Source organism: Mustelus asterias, chromosome 1, assembly GCF_964213995.1.
Source record: "Mustelus asterias chromosome 1, sMusAst1.hap1.1, whole genome shotgun sequence".
Classification (NCBI taxonomy): Eukaryota; Metazoa; Chordata; class Chondrichthyes; order Carcharhiniformes; family Triakidae; genus Mustelus; species Mustelus asterias.
In genome coordinates, this window is record NC_135801.1 from 147,383,115 (window position 1) to 147,400,684 (window position 17,570).

General features: G+C 45.3%; 1 protein-coding gene across 1 annotated transcript in view; it reads right to left on the bottom strand.

The window, feature by feature from the left end:
* Positions 1–17,570, bottom strand: part of cplx4a (complexin 4a) — a 53,545-nt gene that overhangs the window by 6,903 nt on the left and 29,072 nt on the right. The window contains exon 2 of the mRNA XM_078225058.1: positions 8,810–8,897. Coding sequence (XP_078081184.1) covers positions 8,810–8,897 — 88 coding nt within the window. The remainder of the gene's footprint in view (positions 1–8,809; positions 8,898–17,570) is intronic.

A 17,570-nucleotide genomic window follows, 5' to 3' on the forward strand; every position in this document is an offset into this window, starting at 1 on the left:
CCTTCTGTCTCCACAGGAGAAGACTGACCATAACACCAAAGAGAGGGCGAAGACAGGGGGTGGTGATGCGGGCTGTCGGCGACAGCATGGTCAGGCTGGAGTCAAGAAGTGAGCAACTGTCAATCCTCCAGTCAATTTGAGACAACGTCTCGGGGGCATGAGTTTTGGGTGCGAGGGGCAAGGTTTAAAAGAGATGTATGAGGCATGTTTATTTGCACAGAGAATGTAGTGGGGCCTGGAACTCACTGCCGGGGGAGGTTGCGGCGGCAGATACGAGAATGACCTTTAAGGGGCGTCTTTACAGCTGCCTGAATGGGATGGGAGTAGAGGCATATGGTCGCTGGAAGGGTAGGGGGTAACAAATCAGATGGGCCGACCGGTCGCTGCAGGCTTGGAGGGCTGAAGGGCCTGTTCCTGTGATGTAATCTTCTTTGTGCTTTGTTCTATGTTCAATGGATAAATGCGAATCATGTTTTTTGCATCCTGGATTCCTCTCCCTCCCTTGCACTTAACCTTCTGTCCAGTGTTGCAGGGACATATCCATTTGCCCCAGGGCCATTTGGCATCATGGCCCCCACTGCGACTCCCGCTCCAGACAGCTTGGACAAGTCCTCGGAGAATATGGGTGAAGGGACCTCCGAGCATGGCACCTTTTTGGCGTCAGTTCACCATCCCAGATACTGACACATCGGTGGGTCCAGTTAGTGGTGAGGCTTCTGGGTCACTCTCTGATAATGTACATCGGGTGGAGGAGGGAACGTCTGAGGCCTCTGGCATGCGGGGGTCTGCTGGAGGTGAGGACTCAGCTGGCTCCAGGCTACATGCCTCTGAGATCACTTCCCTCAGCTGCTGGAGATGCAGCAACAGAGCCAGGGAATGTAGGAGGGGCTGACGGCCACACTGGACCAACTGTAAGGCTGTTGGGAGGAGTCCCAAAGCTTACAGGCAGACCAGCTATTGCCTGTCTTGGTGCTTCCCAGACCAACATTGCAAAGGTGGCATCTGCAGTGGAAAGCCTGGGGCAGGGGATCCCCACCATGAGTGGCAGGCTCCAAGCGATGGCCGAGTCACAGCAAGCCACAGCGGAGTCTCAGAGGGCCACGGCCGAGTCATAGTGGACCACAGCTGAGGGACTGAACAGGATTCTCGAAGTTCTGCGGCCCATGGCTGAGGGGCTCGAGAGCTTGCGGGAGATCCAGCGGGACAGCGCTGAGACACAGCAGGCTATGGCAGCAGCCCTTGAGAATGTTGCTCAGTCACAGAGATTCATGTAAGAGGCTGAAGAGCATGGTCCAGTCTCAGAGGGCACTTGCTGCGGCCATTGACAAGTGGCCGCCGACTCAGGTGGCCATTGCAGAGGGCTCGACCGCCATGGGTAGGATGCAGGTGACCGCCCAGGACTGGCAGTGCCAGATGACGCAGGAGCTTCTGGAGCTCACTGCAGAAGCACCACCATCCCATGGAGTGGCCCAGGCACCCACAGGAACCCCAAGGGAGGAGGAAGGGCTTGAGCCCATGCCGGGGCCTTCCAGCCAGGAGACTGTGGCTGTGGCCACACCTTCTGACTCCCCCCTTCCTGACACTGGGGCATCTCAGGGGCAGCGGGTTGAAGAGGGTGTCATGGAAACATCCCAGACACCTGGAAGCAGGCGAGGGCCCTCAAGGTCCAGGGCCTCCAGAGGACGCCCGCCACATGCATCACAGGTCAGCCATGATCTTATTGAATGGCGGGGCAGGCTCGAGGGGCTAGATGGCCTACTCCTGCTCCTATTTCTTATGTTCTTATGTTCACAGGCAACGGGATAAGGTAGGCAGCTGGCGCCCTCCGCCTCCGATGTACATTTTGGGGAGACACTGAGATGTAGTGGTCGGCCACGTAAGGTTAAGAAGTTGTTGCTGCACTAAGGTGGCTCGGGTAAAGGGCTGCACTAATTAGATAGATTTTTAAGCACCTTAATGTTCACACGTTTTTACGTTAGAACTTATTATTTAAACACCTTTAGTGTAATTAAATGTTTTTTCACCACCCACCTGTGACTAATTTGTCTCAGATTTGTCTCGAATAGGAATCATCTTCCATTGATGGTCGCCGGAGGGAAGCTTCATGTTGATGTCAGTTGGGGAGGCCCCTCAATGCTGTGTCACTGAGAAAATGAACCATTAGTTCCCCAGACCCCACAAGCGATTCCCTCCCGCCCTCCCACCCCACCCGCCCCAGGGTCCTGTATGGGGGATTCAGATCCCTTACCCACTACACTGATGTGGGCCCAGGTGCCAGCGTGCATACGGAGCTCTGGTAGGAGTCAGACTAGTTTGCACCAGGGCATCATCATAATTGTGCTTAGCGAGTTGTCATCACCCTCCTGCCTGCCAAAAAACTCACTAACACAGAGTACCCAGGCCCACCACTCTGGTGTGACAATATTGCAGGATATAGAAGGATTTTGGGGGGTGGGGAATGGAACCCACAGACATAGGCCCCTCGCAACTGAACCGCCTGGTGATCAGGGCCTCCCTTGCCGCCCTCGCAGCCTCATTTGATCTGCCAGCCTCCAGCACCTGGGTGGTGTTGCTTGGCGTGCTCTTCCTCTTCTTCCTCCTCCTCCTGCTGGGAAGCCTCCTCCCCGGCGAGGCCCAGCTGGTTGGCCTCCACGTCCTCTTCCTCCTCCTCCTCCGATAGGTCACCTCTCTGATGTGCCAATTGTACAGGGTACAGCACACCACAACAATGTCCATTCACATTGCTTGTACCTTTAAGACTTGATTATCTGTAAAGACTGCATTCCAATCATTATTCTGTAAATTGAGTTTGTGTCTCTGTATGCCCTGTTTGTGAGCATTTCTCCACTCCACCTGACGAAGGGACAGCCTGTTCCGAAAGCTAGTGGCATTTGCTACCAAATAAACCTGTTGGACTTTAACCTGGTGTTGTTAAACTCCTTACTGTGTTTACCCCAGTCCAACGCCGGCATCTCCACATCAGGTCTGGAAGGAGCCAGTCACATAGAAGTTCAGAGTGGCCGTCAATTTGACAGCTACTGAGAGTGGGTGCACCACCCTGCCCCGAGGTGCCAGGTCCTGCAACAGGTGGCACAGGTGTTGCACTGTCTCCTTTCGGAGACGGAGACGTCGATGGCACATAGTGTCCGACATCTGTTCAAATGACACTCATGCAGGGAACTGCTGGGGTCTCTGCTCCCTCCTTCTCCTGCGCCTCCATTCCTCTGGGCGAATGGCGGCCACCTCCTGCCTCTGCTGGTCGTCTCCCTCTACTCCTGCAAGTGGTAAGGCCTGGGCCTCCTGTGCCTGCAATTCTTCTTCCTGCTCCTCTTCCTCAGCTCCAACAGCAACCAAAAGAACAGCAAGATCAATCGGTTGCATCGCAAAAACCATCCCGTCACTCTGAAGAGGGAGAGCGGGTTGGAGATGGAGAGGAAGACATGTAGAGGTTAAGAAACGCTGCTTGCCCCAAGCCCAGCAACAATCATTGTCCATACTGCCCATTCCCCCAGCCACATTCTCCCTAGAATCACAGCTCCTTGAAAACTTCAGAGGCTGCAGAAGTGCAAGGCTTTTTGCATATCCTTCAGCTGGCAGAGTGCTGAGTGCACTAGACCCAGCAGCATCCACAAGACCCAAGGTCAGTGCTGAGACCTGGGTCTGTGCTGCAAACCGGACATTGAACACCCTGGTGAGCAACAATCCCCCCACCCCCGACAGAGCCCCCTCCCCCCAACCTGAGAAACAAAATGGCCACAACAAGAGCAGCAGAGAGCTGTCGGACGCTCGGCACTTACCTCTTCATTAACCCTCTAATAGCACCTAGGTGCTAATAGAGCACCAGAATCGGACTTTTATGGAGCATGTCTGTTTCGTGCCGATTCCGGATTGGTGAGCGTGGTGGTAAAGGGGGAAGTGCCGGTAAAGTTGGGCGTGCAGCCCATTGAGTCAATTGAAATGCATGCAAATGCATTTAAGTGGGCATCATGCCCATTTTGGGTGTGGTCCCGATCGCGGCCATTTTCGGGCCTTCGTAAAGGGGGAACAAGCGGGTAGGCAGGCGCGGATCACGCTACTCGCCTCACGCCCAACTTTACCAAGTTTTTACCAACTTGATGGTAAAATCAGGCCCAGTGGGTCAAAGGGCCTCTATCTGCATTGTCCAATTCTATACCAGCAAATATTGTAATATCTAAGCTAACTTTCATTGTCTGAAGTACACAAGTTTAGAACAAAGAACAAAGAACAATACAGCACAGGAACAGGCTCTTCGGCCCTCCAAGCCTGCGCCGCTCATGTGCCCAAATAGACCATTCGTTTGTATCCCTCTATTCACAGTCTGTTCATGTGGTTATCTAGATAAGTCTTAAACGATCCCAGTGTGTCCGCCTCAATCACCTTGCTTGGCAGTGCATTCCAGGCCCCCACCACCCTCTGTGTAAAATACGTCCCCCTGACATCTGTGTTGAACCTTGCCCCCCTCACCTTGAACCCATAACCCCTTGTGTTCGTCACCTCCGACCTGGGAAAAAGCTTCCCACTGTACACCCTATCTATGCCCTTCATAATTTTATACACCTCTATTAGGTCGCCCCTCATCCTCCGTCTTTCCAGGGAGAACAACCCCAGTTTACCCAATCTCTCCTCATAGCTAACTCCCTCCATACCAGGCAACATCCTGGTAAACCTTCTCTGTACTCTCTCCAAAGCCTCCACGTCCTTCTGGTGGTGTGGCGACCAGAACTGGACGCAGTGTTCCAAATGTGGCCTCACCAACGTTCTATACAGCTGCAACATCATATGCCAACTTTTATATTCTATGCCCCGTCCAATAAAGGCAAGCATGCCATATGCCTTCTTCACCACCCTCTCCACCTGTGCTGCCACCTTTAAGGATCTGTGGACTTGTACACCCAGGTCCCTCTGTGTGTCTATACTCCTGATGGTTCTGCCATTTATTGTATAGCTCCTCCTTACATTAGATCTACCGAAATGCATCACTTCGCATTTATCTGGATTAAATTCCATCTGCCATTTCTCCGCCCAATGTTCCAGCCTATCTATATCCTGCTATATTCTCTGACAATGTTCATCACTATCCGCAACTCCAGCAATCTTTGTGTCGTCCACAAACTTACTGATCACACCAGCTACATCTTCCTCCAAATCATTTATATATATCGCAAACAGCAGAGGTCCCAGTACAGAGCCTTGCGGAACACCACTAGTCACAGACCTCCAACCGGAAAAAGACCCCTCCACTGTTACCCTCTGTCTTCTATGGCTAAGCCAGTTCTCCACCCATCTAGCTAGCTCACCTTTTATCCCGTGAGATTTATCCTTTTGCACCAGCCTGCCATGAGGGACCTTGTCAAATGCATAGTAAAATCCATATAGACGACATCCACGGCCCTTCCCTCGTCAATCGTTTTTGTCACCTCCTCAAAAAACTCAACCAAATTTGTGAGGCATGACCTCCCTCGTACAAAACCATGCTGTCTATCACTAATGAGATTATTCAGTTCTAAATGTGCATATATCCTATCTCTAAGAATCTTCTCCAACAATTTCCCTACCACGGACATCAAGCTCACTGGCCTATAATTACCCGGGTTATCCTTGCTACCCTTCTTAAATAACGGGACCACATTTGCTATCCTCCAATCCTCTGGGACCTCACCTGTGTCCAGTGAAGAAACAAAGATTTCTGTTAGAGGACCAGCAATTTCATCTCTTGCCTCCCTGAGGAGTCTAGGATAGATGCCATCCGGCCCTGGGGATTTGTCTGTCTTAATGTTTCCTGAAAAACCTAACACTTCCTCCCTTGTAATTGAGATTTTTTCTAACGGGTCAACACATCTCTCTGAGACACTACCAGTCAATATGTCCCTCTCCTTTGTGAATACTGATGCAAAGTATTCATTTAGGATCTCTCCTACTTCCTTTGATTCCAAGCATAATTCCCTTCCTTTGTCCCTGAGAGGTCCGATTTTTTCCCTAACAACCCTCTTGTTCCTAACGTATGTATAAAATGCCTTAGGATTCTCCTTAATCCTGTCTGCCAAGGACATTTCGTAACCCCTTTTTGCCCTTCTAACTCCCTGTTTGAGTTCTTTTCTACTTTCTCTGTATTCCTCCAGAGCTCCATCTGTTTTTAACTGCCTGGACCTCATGTATGCCTCTTTTTTCTTTTTGATTAGACCCACAATTTCACTGGTTATCCACGGCTCCCGAATCCTACCTTTCCTATCTTTCCTCTTTACAGGCACATGCCTGTCCTGCAGTCCTATCAACTGCTCCTTAAAAGACTCCCACATGCCAGATGTGGATTTACCCTCGAACAGCCTCTCCCAATCAACAGCCACCAAATCCTGCCTAATCTGGCTGTAGTTAGCCTTCCCCCAATTCAGCACCTTACCCATAGGACAACACTCATCTTTTTCCATTACTATCCTAAAGTTTACAGAATTGTGGTCACTATTTGCCACACGTTCCCCTACTGAAACTTTGATTACCTGACCAGGTTCATTCCCCAGTACTAGGTCCAGTATAGCCCCCTCTCTAGTTGGACTGTCAACATATTGTTCCAAAGAACCTTCCTGTATACATTTTATAAATTCTTTCCCGTCCAGGCCCCCAGCCCTAAGCGATTTCCAGTCTATACAAGGGAAATTAAAGTCTCCCACTACAACAACCCTATTTTTTCTGCACCAGTCCAGAATCTCCTTACATATCCGTTCCTCAACTTCCCGTGGGCTGTTGGGAGGCCTGTAGTATACCCCCAGCATAGTGACTGCACCCTTCCTGTTTCTGAGCTCCACCCACAGTGACTCATTACCTGACCCTTCCAAATTGTCCACTCTCTGTACCGCTGTAATATGCTCCCTAACCAGCATTGCTACTCCCCCACCTCTCCTAGCCCCTTCTCTGTCTCGCCTAAAACACTTATACTCCGGAATATTCAGCTGCCAGTCCTGTCCTTCTTTTAACCAAGTCTCAATCACTGCAACCACATCCAAGTTCCGCGCAAGCATTAAGGCTCTAAGCTCGTCTGCGTTGCCCGTGACGTTCCTTGCATTGAAGCAGATGCACTCCAGACCTCCAGGCCCACTGAGGTAATCCTCCCCCAGAATGCTCTTCCTCTTAGATAGCCTTGTCTTGGCCCCAACCTCGTCCCCAGCCTCTATGCTTATTGACATATTGTTCTGATCCCCACCCCCCTGCCACATTAGTTTAAACCCACCCGAACCACACTAGCAAAACTCCCAGCTAGGATATTCGTGCCCCTCCAGTTTAGGTGTAACCCGTCCTTGTACAGGTGCCATCCTCTCTTGAAGACTTCCCAGTGATCCACAAATTTGAAACCCTCCCTCCTGCACCAGTCCTTTAGCCACTCGTTCAGCTGTACAATCTCCCTGTTCCTAGCCTCACGAGCACGTGGCACTGGGAGTAGTCCAGAGATCGCTACCCTAGAGGCCCTGCTTTTTAGCCTACTACCCAACTTCTTGAATTGCTCTCGCAGGACCTCCCTGCTCTTTCTGCCTAGACTTAACCAGTTGAATCTGAATCTATATCTTCCATCCTTACATTGTGAATTTAACTCATTAATAGCTAAGTTTAACTTAATAGTAACATGTCTAACATATAGAACTTCATTATGCTCCATAGTTAGAAGCCATGAAATATACCTGGGAGATTTGTCTGAATAAGAAGTGGTGGAATGTGTGTCCCTTGAGTAACAAGGTTATACCTGGTCTGGGAGTATGTAAGCATGGAATATATAAACTTCATGTAATAGCATCCATTTGGCAACATTACACAGGACCTATGAACAATATGAGCATGATTGTTTAGAAAGTCAAGCAATTGGCAAAATGCAATCCATTCACCCTTTGGTCACCAAACAGAACCATTTTATCTGGCCAATGGATATTGTCTCAATCTCCAGTTTGTATCAATGCAAAGGTCAAACTGTTTTGCAATAGTCAAAATTACAATATAGTATAATTGGCCTATGGCGAACCCTGACTTGATAGATCTTAGCCATTTATTTGATCTTAACACTTGACAGGTCGTTTTTAAAAATTCATTCATGGGACATGGCCGTCACTGGCTGACCTGCATTTGTTGCCCATCCCCAGTTGCCTTTGGAGTGCAGTTGAGAGTCAACCACATTGCTGTGGCCCTAGAGTCACATGTAGGCCAGACCAGGTAAGGACGGCAGATTTCCTTCCCTAAAGGACATTCGTGAACCAGATGCATTTTTCTGACAATCAACAATGGTTTCATGGTCATCAGTAGATTCTTAATTCCAGATATTTTTGTTAAATTGAATTCAAATTTTATCATCTGCTGTGGCAGGATTTGAACCCAGGTCCCTAGAAATTTAGCTGAGTTTCCTGGATTAATAATCTAGCAGTAATGCCACTAGGCCATCGCCTCCCCCTATATATGTATATGGAAGCAAATAGTTGTATTCCAAATAAAGCAGAACATCACCTTGTTGTTGAACTGGGAATTTTCTCTGGGTTTCTCCTGGTCAATTGCTGTAGATGATCAGCAAAAACCCCAAATTGCCACTTAGAAGGGGTTTCCAGTGATCCTCCAAAAAATGAAAGTACCAAAGGAAATTCATACCAATGGTATTTTTCTTGTAAGATTTGTAAGGTTGACTAGTGCAACATCCTTCTCTTCAAAATAGTGACAGCAACATACCTATGTATACTACAATATGTATAATACACTTAACACCATTCTATCATCATTCACTTGCTTTTAACAACAAGTATCTGTAAAATATATTTTTAACCTTTGGAAGCCTGTATTTTTCTCTTAAATGAACCCTGAGTGTTGCTCTTTCTGCTTTCTTCTGTGCAAACATGCCATCTCGTTCCATTCTGAAATCAGAAAGAAGTATAGTCTCAATAACAGAATGAAAAAAAAATACCTCTAAGATAGCTCATTTTTTCTCTCGGAAAAGCTGCCTGTCATTTTAAGTTTTCAGGTTGGGGGTTATTTGTTGCTGCACATTTTTTTCCCTGGTCTCTCTTTGCAGAGTTCATTATCAGATTTGAAGGAAGTGACCTATTTGTTAGGTAGCAGGTCAAATCAAAGTCCAAGACACCACCATTGCCAACGTGAGAAGTCTGTTTGTGTTAGGTGTAATGGAAAAGTTGCAATCCATCAGGTCAATCATGATTTTTCAATATTTTGGGAGCCACGTGACTCATGGACTTTGAGGTCTGAAAATTCAGCTGGAGAGGTGATCGTAGCAAAGAAAAACTGATTTAATGACGAGCTCTTGCTAATTTTAGGAAGAACAATAATGGAGTGAAGTAAAAACAGTTGTGATGAAGGAAGCCAACCTTTCAGCATTCACCAAGTTTATGAGTGGATTACTGATGTTGTTACTAAGACCCTAAGGACCTGTCAGGAAGTCTGAAAGGAAGTGCACAAGAATGTAAGACATGAAAGAAAGTCATGAACTTGTAATTATATTGCACCTTTCATGACCTTGGAATGGCCTAAAGTGCTTTATAGTCAATGGAGTATTTGTGAAGTGTAGTCACTATTGCATTACTTGGTGCTAAGCTACCAAAAAAATCATAATGAGATGTATAGCCAGATAATTTGTTTAGTTGAGGGACAAATTTTGGCAAGGCACCAGGAGAATCCCTCTGTTCTTCTTCAAATAATGCCATGGGATCTTTTACATTTGTCTAAGACGGAAGACAGAGCCTTAATTTAATATCTCCTTGAACAGGTGGCACCTGCCATGATGCAGCATTGAGGGAACCCTCAGCCTAGATTGTCTGCTTGAACCTGCAATCTTTTAATTCAGAGACTGTCACCACTGAGCCTTGGCTAACACCTAGGAATGTATTGCACAGGCTTTATATGCATGCAGAGCAAATTACAGTTGTTAAGATATATGCAAAAAAAAATTTGTACTGGTATGGAGGGCATTAGCTATGAGGAGAGGTTGGAGAAACTTGGTTTGTTCTCACTGGAGTGATGGAGGTTGAGGCGAGACCTGATAGAAGTCTACAAGATTATGAAAGGCATGGACAGAGTGGATAGTCAGAAGCTTTTTCCCAGGGTGGAAGAGTCAATTACTAGGGGGCACAGGTTTAAGGTGCGAGGGGCAAGTTTTAAAAGAGATGTACGAGGCAGATTATTTACACAGAGAGTGGTGGTGCCTGGAATGCGTTGCCGGGGGAGGTAGTGGAAGCAGATATGGTAGTGACTCTTAAGGGGCGTCTTGACAAGTACATGAATGAGATGGGAATAGAGGGATATGGTCCCCGGAAGCGTAGGGGTTTTTAGTTAAGTCGGGAAGCATGGTCGGTGCAGGCTTGGAGGGCCGAAGGGCCTGTTCCTGTGCTGTAATTTTCTTTGTTCTTTGTTCTTTGTACTGGAGAAGAAAAGTATTAGCATTGATGCAACATTTACAATATTAGAAGTTAAAATAATGGAGCTTTCAGTTTTTATTGTACATGCAGGCTTTAGAAAAGCAGGTCCATGGGCCAAATCACCACACAGAAAATTGTATCTTCTTCTTGCAGTGGAATCATAAGTTTAAAGAGATTTGCCATTTCTGGGTTTCACCAGATCTTGAGCACCCGCCACCATTCCCGTGCAGAGAGCACAGGCTCATGATCGACCACAATGTGCTGAAAACATTCCAATGTTGCTTCTAAATTATTCAAGTGCTCTTGTTCATGTGACCCTGTAATTGGAATATCATTCAGATAAAATTATGCAACAGAGAGACCGCTTAAAATCTGATCCATCGATCCATGGAATAGGGCTGGCGTGGATTCCAAAAGGCAATCATTTATAACAAAAAAAACCTTCATTAGTAACACTGGTAAGCAATAGTTGTGATTTAGTGCTTACATTCATCTGTAAATATGCTTGTGAAAGATCAATCTTGCTCAATTTCTGCCCACCTATTAACCCAAATTTGCCACAAATGCAAACTGAACCATTTGGTTTCATGACAGGTTCGATGAGAGTAGCCCAGTCACTCATTGTAACCAGCTCTAACACTCCACTGTTAACAAGTCATTCTAATTCTTCTTCGACCCTGGGACAAATTGCATATGGCACCGCTCTTGCTTTGAGACTTTATGGTTGACTATTAGGCTTTATCTTGAGTTTCACTTGAACTCCCTTCATTGAGTCAAGTGTCTCTTTGAATATACTCTTGTATAGAAGGTGCTGTGGGTTTGTTTTGGCATCAACAGCACTCCAGTTAAACTTTATCTTCTCCAACCATGATCTCCCAAATAGAACTGGAAATTACCATGGATTAAATGGAGAGGCAGCTCCTCTGTTTGTCAACTCAAGTTTATGTTGACCGTGATGTAACCTTTTAATGGCACAATCTCTTCTGTGTATGTCTTTAAAATCACATCAGCTGGTTTTAAAGGAAGATGTTTCAGCATTTGCTGGTAAGTAGTCTCAGGAATTAAAAATACAGCAGCACCAGCATCAACCTCCATCCTAATATGTTGCCACTTAACTTCGGAATCACCCAGGTATGTGATTCACCCTGTATGGATAAGATTTCAGTTGAAATTCATCATCGTATTTATGGATAATCTCTTCTTCACTGTTATAATTCTTCTCTTCCATGTTGTAAATTCTTTTTGTGGAATGCAACTTGTTTTTCTTCTTGAAGGTACTCAGATTCTTCCTCTGAATATTATTCTTGGGGAATATTGATCTAGAGCAACAAGCTTTTGCAATGTGACCCATTTTGCTACAATTCTTGACTATCCTTCCTCCAGCATTCATTCACTGTGACATCTTTGTTTTTGTTTTGACTTCTTATGGGCAGTTCCTAACTTGTGGATCTTCATTCCTGCACTAAATTGTGAGGCCATTTTAGCAGCCAGTTCCATCGATACTGCAATTTCTACTGCTGTCTTCAAAGTCAAAGCATGTTCAGTAAACAATCTTTCTTGGATAGCTTCATTTGGAGACCACAAACTAAATGATCTCAAAGAGAATTTTCTATTGACTCACCAAACTCAATGTTCCATCAACCTTTTTAAGATTGCCACAAACTGTGCAATGTTTTCACCTTCCACTTGATTCCTTTGGTGGAACCTGAACCATTCAGTGATGAACAATGGCTTTGGAGAGTAATGCTCTTCGAGGATCTTTGTCGAGTCATTGTAAGTTTTGGTTCCTGGCTTTGTTGGATGAATCAAGTTCCGGAGCAAATTGTAGGTTTTATAACTTATTGTACTGAGAAAAACTGGTACAAGTTTTCTCAGTACAATAAGTTGTAAAACCTACAATTTGCAACTCATTTTCAGTTTTATTCACTTGTATTAGGAATTGAAAATGCTTGGCATAGGAACTTCATAACGTATTTTCCTCATTGAAAGTATTGTGGAGTCTACTTGTCCCACCATTTCTCTTGTAGGCACCAGCCACTCAAGACTACGCAGTATTTGTTTTTTACTGTCTTCCCAGCACAGAGATTGTTGGCTTGAATGCCGGAATTTTACTGTCCCGCCCACCACAGGAATCAGAGCGGGTGAGGGGCAGACGATAGGCAGGTCCATTGACCTCAGGCGGGATTTTATGATTTTGGTACGAGCGAGGCTGTAAAATCCCGCAATATATATATTTTTTCAGATGGCTCCAGCCATACAGTAAAGTATTCCTCTTTTTTTAAGTATGTCAGATACTGCTTGGAACCTCACCCTTCTCTGATCAGAAAAAATCCTCTACTTTTTAAAACCATACTGCCCCCACTCTCTCCCCCTACTCTCTCCCTCCCCCACACAACCCCCCCACCCCCAGCCCCCTCTTCCCCTCCCCCCCCCAACTTCCCACTCTCTCCTACTCTTACTTGAGTCCTCCTGCACTGGCATTTCAATCCTGTTGTTGCCTCTCCCCAGCCTGAGGATCCACAGTTTTTTCTACCTTTATATCTTTCCTCAATGTTTTTGATTAAACAAAATCCCACTTGCCGCCAATTTTCTTTCTGTAATGTCCTAACCATGTTCAGGGTAATGGTTTTACACAGAAAGAAAAACCATAGTTTGCACATGTGGATTGAAACAAAAACAACAGGTTTTATTGATGAGCTGCTCTCTGCACTGCATCAAATACAAAACTAATCATGGTGTCACCCTAATAACGTCATCATCAAATCATGTGATCAGCTCTTAAAGCAACCTGCATAAAATATATAACAATCCCCTTTTTTGTTCCATTCACAGCCAGCTCATTGACCTTGCCGTTTCATGTGATCTTGCTAAATTTATTATATCAATTAGATACAACCACTTCTTCACATCACTTTCCACTTATATCCTCATTCTACGTCCCAACTGTTCCACTTTCGACACCCACCCTTGGAAAATTCTGGATGAGGGTGAGTGTGTGATAAAGGATATTGACTCAGGAACTCTAGATGTAGAATCATTCTAGGCAGAGCTAAGAAGTAACAATTGGTGGAAAATATTAGTGCAAGTTGACTACAGGCCTCCAAACAGTAGTGTCAGGTTAGAGGATGGCATTAAACCGGAAATTAGAGATACATGTCACAAAAGTAGCACAATAATCACGGGGTGACTTTAATCTACACATAGATTGTGCAAACCATATTGGCAATAATACTGTGGCTGGTGAATTCCTGGCATGTCTACAAGATTATTTTTAGACCACTCCATTGAAGAACCAACCAGGGAACATGTTATCCTAGATTTGTATTGTGCAATAAGAAGGGACTGATTAATAATCTTGTTGTGCAGAGTCCTTTAGAGAATTGTGACCATAACATGATAGAATTCTTCATTAGGATAGAAAGTGAAGAAGTCCAATTGAAAGCAGCAAGATATGAGACATGAGTTGGTGATGATAGATTGGAGAACTTTCTTAAAAGGTATGATGGTGGATTGGCAAGGGTCATTCTTTAAGGAATGAATGTGTGAATTGCAACAGTATACAATCACTTTTCAGTGTAAAAATGCAACGGCAAAAGTGGCCCAACTATGGTAAATAAAATAAACTAAGGACAGTATTAGAGATCTCAGGAGTATGGCATTAGGATAGAGGATCAGCCATGATTATATTGAGTGACAGAGTAGGCTCAAAGAACTGAATGACCTACTCTTGCTTCTAATTTTACTTTCTTTGTGAAGGTGACGAAGGTAAGCTTTTCATCTTTGTCCTTCTTGACCTGGTTTTGCAACCTTTGATACAGCTGACCACATCATCTACCTTTAACACTTCTTCACCATTGTCCAGCTGGGTAGGACTGCTTACACCTAGTTCCATTCTTATCGATCTCATCACAGCTAGATAATTATTTGCATTGGCTTCACTTGCTACTCCCATACCATTACCTCTCGTCCCCCAAATTTCTGTCCTTGAGCTCCCCCTCCTTTTTGTTCATCTACATGCTGCCCCTTAATGACATCATCCAAAAACACTGCATCAGCTTTCTTATGTTTACTGACAACACCCAGGTCTATCTCACCTAACTTGACCCGTCCAATGTTGCTGAATTTATAGAATCATGGAATCATACAATCCCTGTAGTGCAGAAAGAAGCCATTCAGCCCATCGAGCCGGCACAGACAACAATCCCAGCTAGGCGGCACGGTAGCACAGTGGTTAGCACTGCTGCTTCACAGCTCCAGGGTCCTGGGTTCGATTCCCGGCTCGGGTCACTGTCTGTGTGGAGTTTGCACATTCTCCTCGTGTCTGCGTGGGTTTCCTCCGGGTGCTCCGGTTTCCTCCCACAGTCCAAAGATGTGCAGGTTAGGTTGATTGGCCAGGTTAAAAATTGCCCCTTAGAGGCCTGAGATGCGTAGGTTAGAGGGATTAGCGGGAAAATATGTGGGGGTAGGGCCTGGGTGGGATTGTGGTCGGTGCAGACTCGATGGGCCGAATGGCCTCCTTCTGCACTGTAGGGTTTCTATGTTTCTATGTAGGCCCTATCCCTGTAACCCCACATAGATATCCTGCTAATCCCCTTGACACTACAGGGCAAGTTAACATGGCCAATCAACCTAATCTGCACATCTTTGGACAGCGGGAGGAAACTGGGGAACCCAGAGGAAACCCACGCAGACACAGGGCAGAACATGCAGACTCCACACAGGCAGTGACCCAAGTCTGGAATGGAACCTGGGTCCCTGGTGCTGTGAAGCAGCAGTGCTAACCACTGTTACACTGTGTCAGAGATGTCAGACTTTTCTGACATTGAGTACTGGATCAACGGAAATCTTCTCCTATTAACAACTGGGAAATCTGAAGCCATTGCTTCAATCGACAGGCCAAATGTTTTTCCCTAACTATTGACTCCATCCATCTCCATGCCAACTGTCTAGAATTAAACCAGTCTATTCCCAACCTAGGCCAATTTGTTCCTGAGATCATTTCTGACACATATTCATGTCTTCACTACAACCACCTACCTCCAACTTGATAACATCAGCTGACTTTGCCTCTGTCTGAGCTCATAAGCTGCTGGAACCTTCATTTATGCCCTTGTTACCTCCAGACTCCACAATTCTAATGCATTGCCTGGTCTCCTACCTTCTATTCTCTGTAACCCAAAGCTCTGTTGCTTCATTTAACTCACACCAAACACTGTCCCCCCCCCCATTATCTCTATGCATGTTGACCTACATGGGTTCCTGGTCAAGAGAAGTCTTGTGGTTAAAATTCACATTCTTGTTTTCAAATCCCTCCATGGCCTCGCCATTCCCTATTTCTGTAATCTCCTCCATGTCCCAATTCCCCAAGATGTCTGCACTCCGACAATTCTTATCTCTTGAGCATCCCCAAATCTAATTGCTCCACCATTGGTGGCAGTACCTTTGATTGCTTTGGCCCTAAGCTCTGGAATCCCCTCTGTACATGTCTCTGCCTCTCTACCTGACTTTCCTCCTTGAAGATGCTTCTTGAAACATGCCTCTTTGACCAATCTTTTGGTCCTCTGACATAATTGTACTAAACCCACTGGAGGAAGCAATTGAGAAGAAAAAATAGTATCGTTTTTACTTAGATGGATGTCATGCAGATCTGATTGAGGAAGAAACCTTGTTAAATAAGGTGTGTTGAACCAGCACAGGACTGTTCCCAGTACAAGTAGTCGAGGTGGAATTATCAAAGATCCCTCCAAATAATAGCCACATGGTTTTGTGAATGTCCATAGAAGCAAAGGAAAAGTGAAAATAATAATTGTAACCCTTCCCCCATCACAGTCAAGTGATTCCATTGTCAGCTACAAATAATGGGCAAAAAAGGGCTGTGTTTAAAAGAGGAAACAAAAGAACAAAAACTTCATAAATAGTTTTTCATGAAAAGTCCTGCAAAGGATTTTAAATGAATAGCTGCTGAATTTGACTTAATATGTTTAAATTGCCCCTTAAAAAAAAAGTAGACACCACACGCCATCAATGCTAAAAGCTTGAAAATTCAAGGCTATTTCATGCTTGTCAAAGGAAAAACTTGACCTTTCATTAAGTCAAGTTTATTTCCATTCAAGGACTTATTTTGAATTCATTTTGATGCAGCAACAAAGACAAAAATGCTGCACAGTGGACGGTGAACTCAAGAGGCTAGTCTCTCATGAATATGGTTCAACTCAGCTAGTGTGAAATGTAGTATAATGCCTGCGAGTTTAAAAGGGCACGATGTAGGTAGGACTGAAACACAAGGAGAAAAGAAACAATACAATAAAAGATGTCAGCCCTGAAATAGCTGTACGCCTTTCAAATTAGTCGCATCTTGCTTCTGATGCACAGGGACCTTTGGTAGCTGCCTTACTGTATACAGAAATCTATAAAAGAACAGAAGAACATAAGAAATAGGAGCAGGTGTAGGCCATTCAGCCCTTCGATCCTGCTCTTCCATTCAATAAGATCTTAGCTGAGTTGATCTTGGCCTCAACTTCATTTTCCTGCACATTTGCACATTCTCCCTGTGTCTGTGTGGGTTTTCTCCGGGTGCTCCGGTTTCCTCGCACAGTCCAAAGATATGCAGGTTAGGTGGATTGGCCATGCCAAATTCTCCTTCAGTCTACCCAAACAGGCACCGGAGTGTGGCGACTAGGGGATTTTCACAGTAACTTCATTGCAGTGTGAATGTAAGTCTAATAAATAAACTTTACTTAACTTTACTTTGCTTGCCTCCAATAACCCTTGACTATCGTGTGTAGAAAGCAAATAGTGTTTAATTCAGCTTTTAATATATTCAGTGACCCAGCGCTCACTGCTCTCTGGGGTAGAAATTTCTAAAGATAAACAAACTTCTGAGAAAATAAATTTCTCCTCTCTGTCTTAAATGGGATACTCCATACTCTGAAACTTTGCCCCCAATTCTAGATTCTTCCATGAGGGGAGACATCCTCTCCAATCTCCTCAAAATCTTAAAAGTTGCAGTAAGATCCCCTCTCAGTCTTCTAAACTTGAATGTGCATAGGCCCAACCTTTCCAACCTTTCCTCATAAGTCAACGCCTTCTTCCCAGGAATCAACCTAGTGAAGCTTCTCTGAACTATTTTAAACAAGGAGAACAAAACGGTACACATTA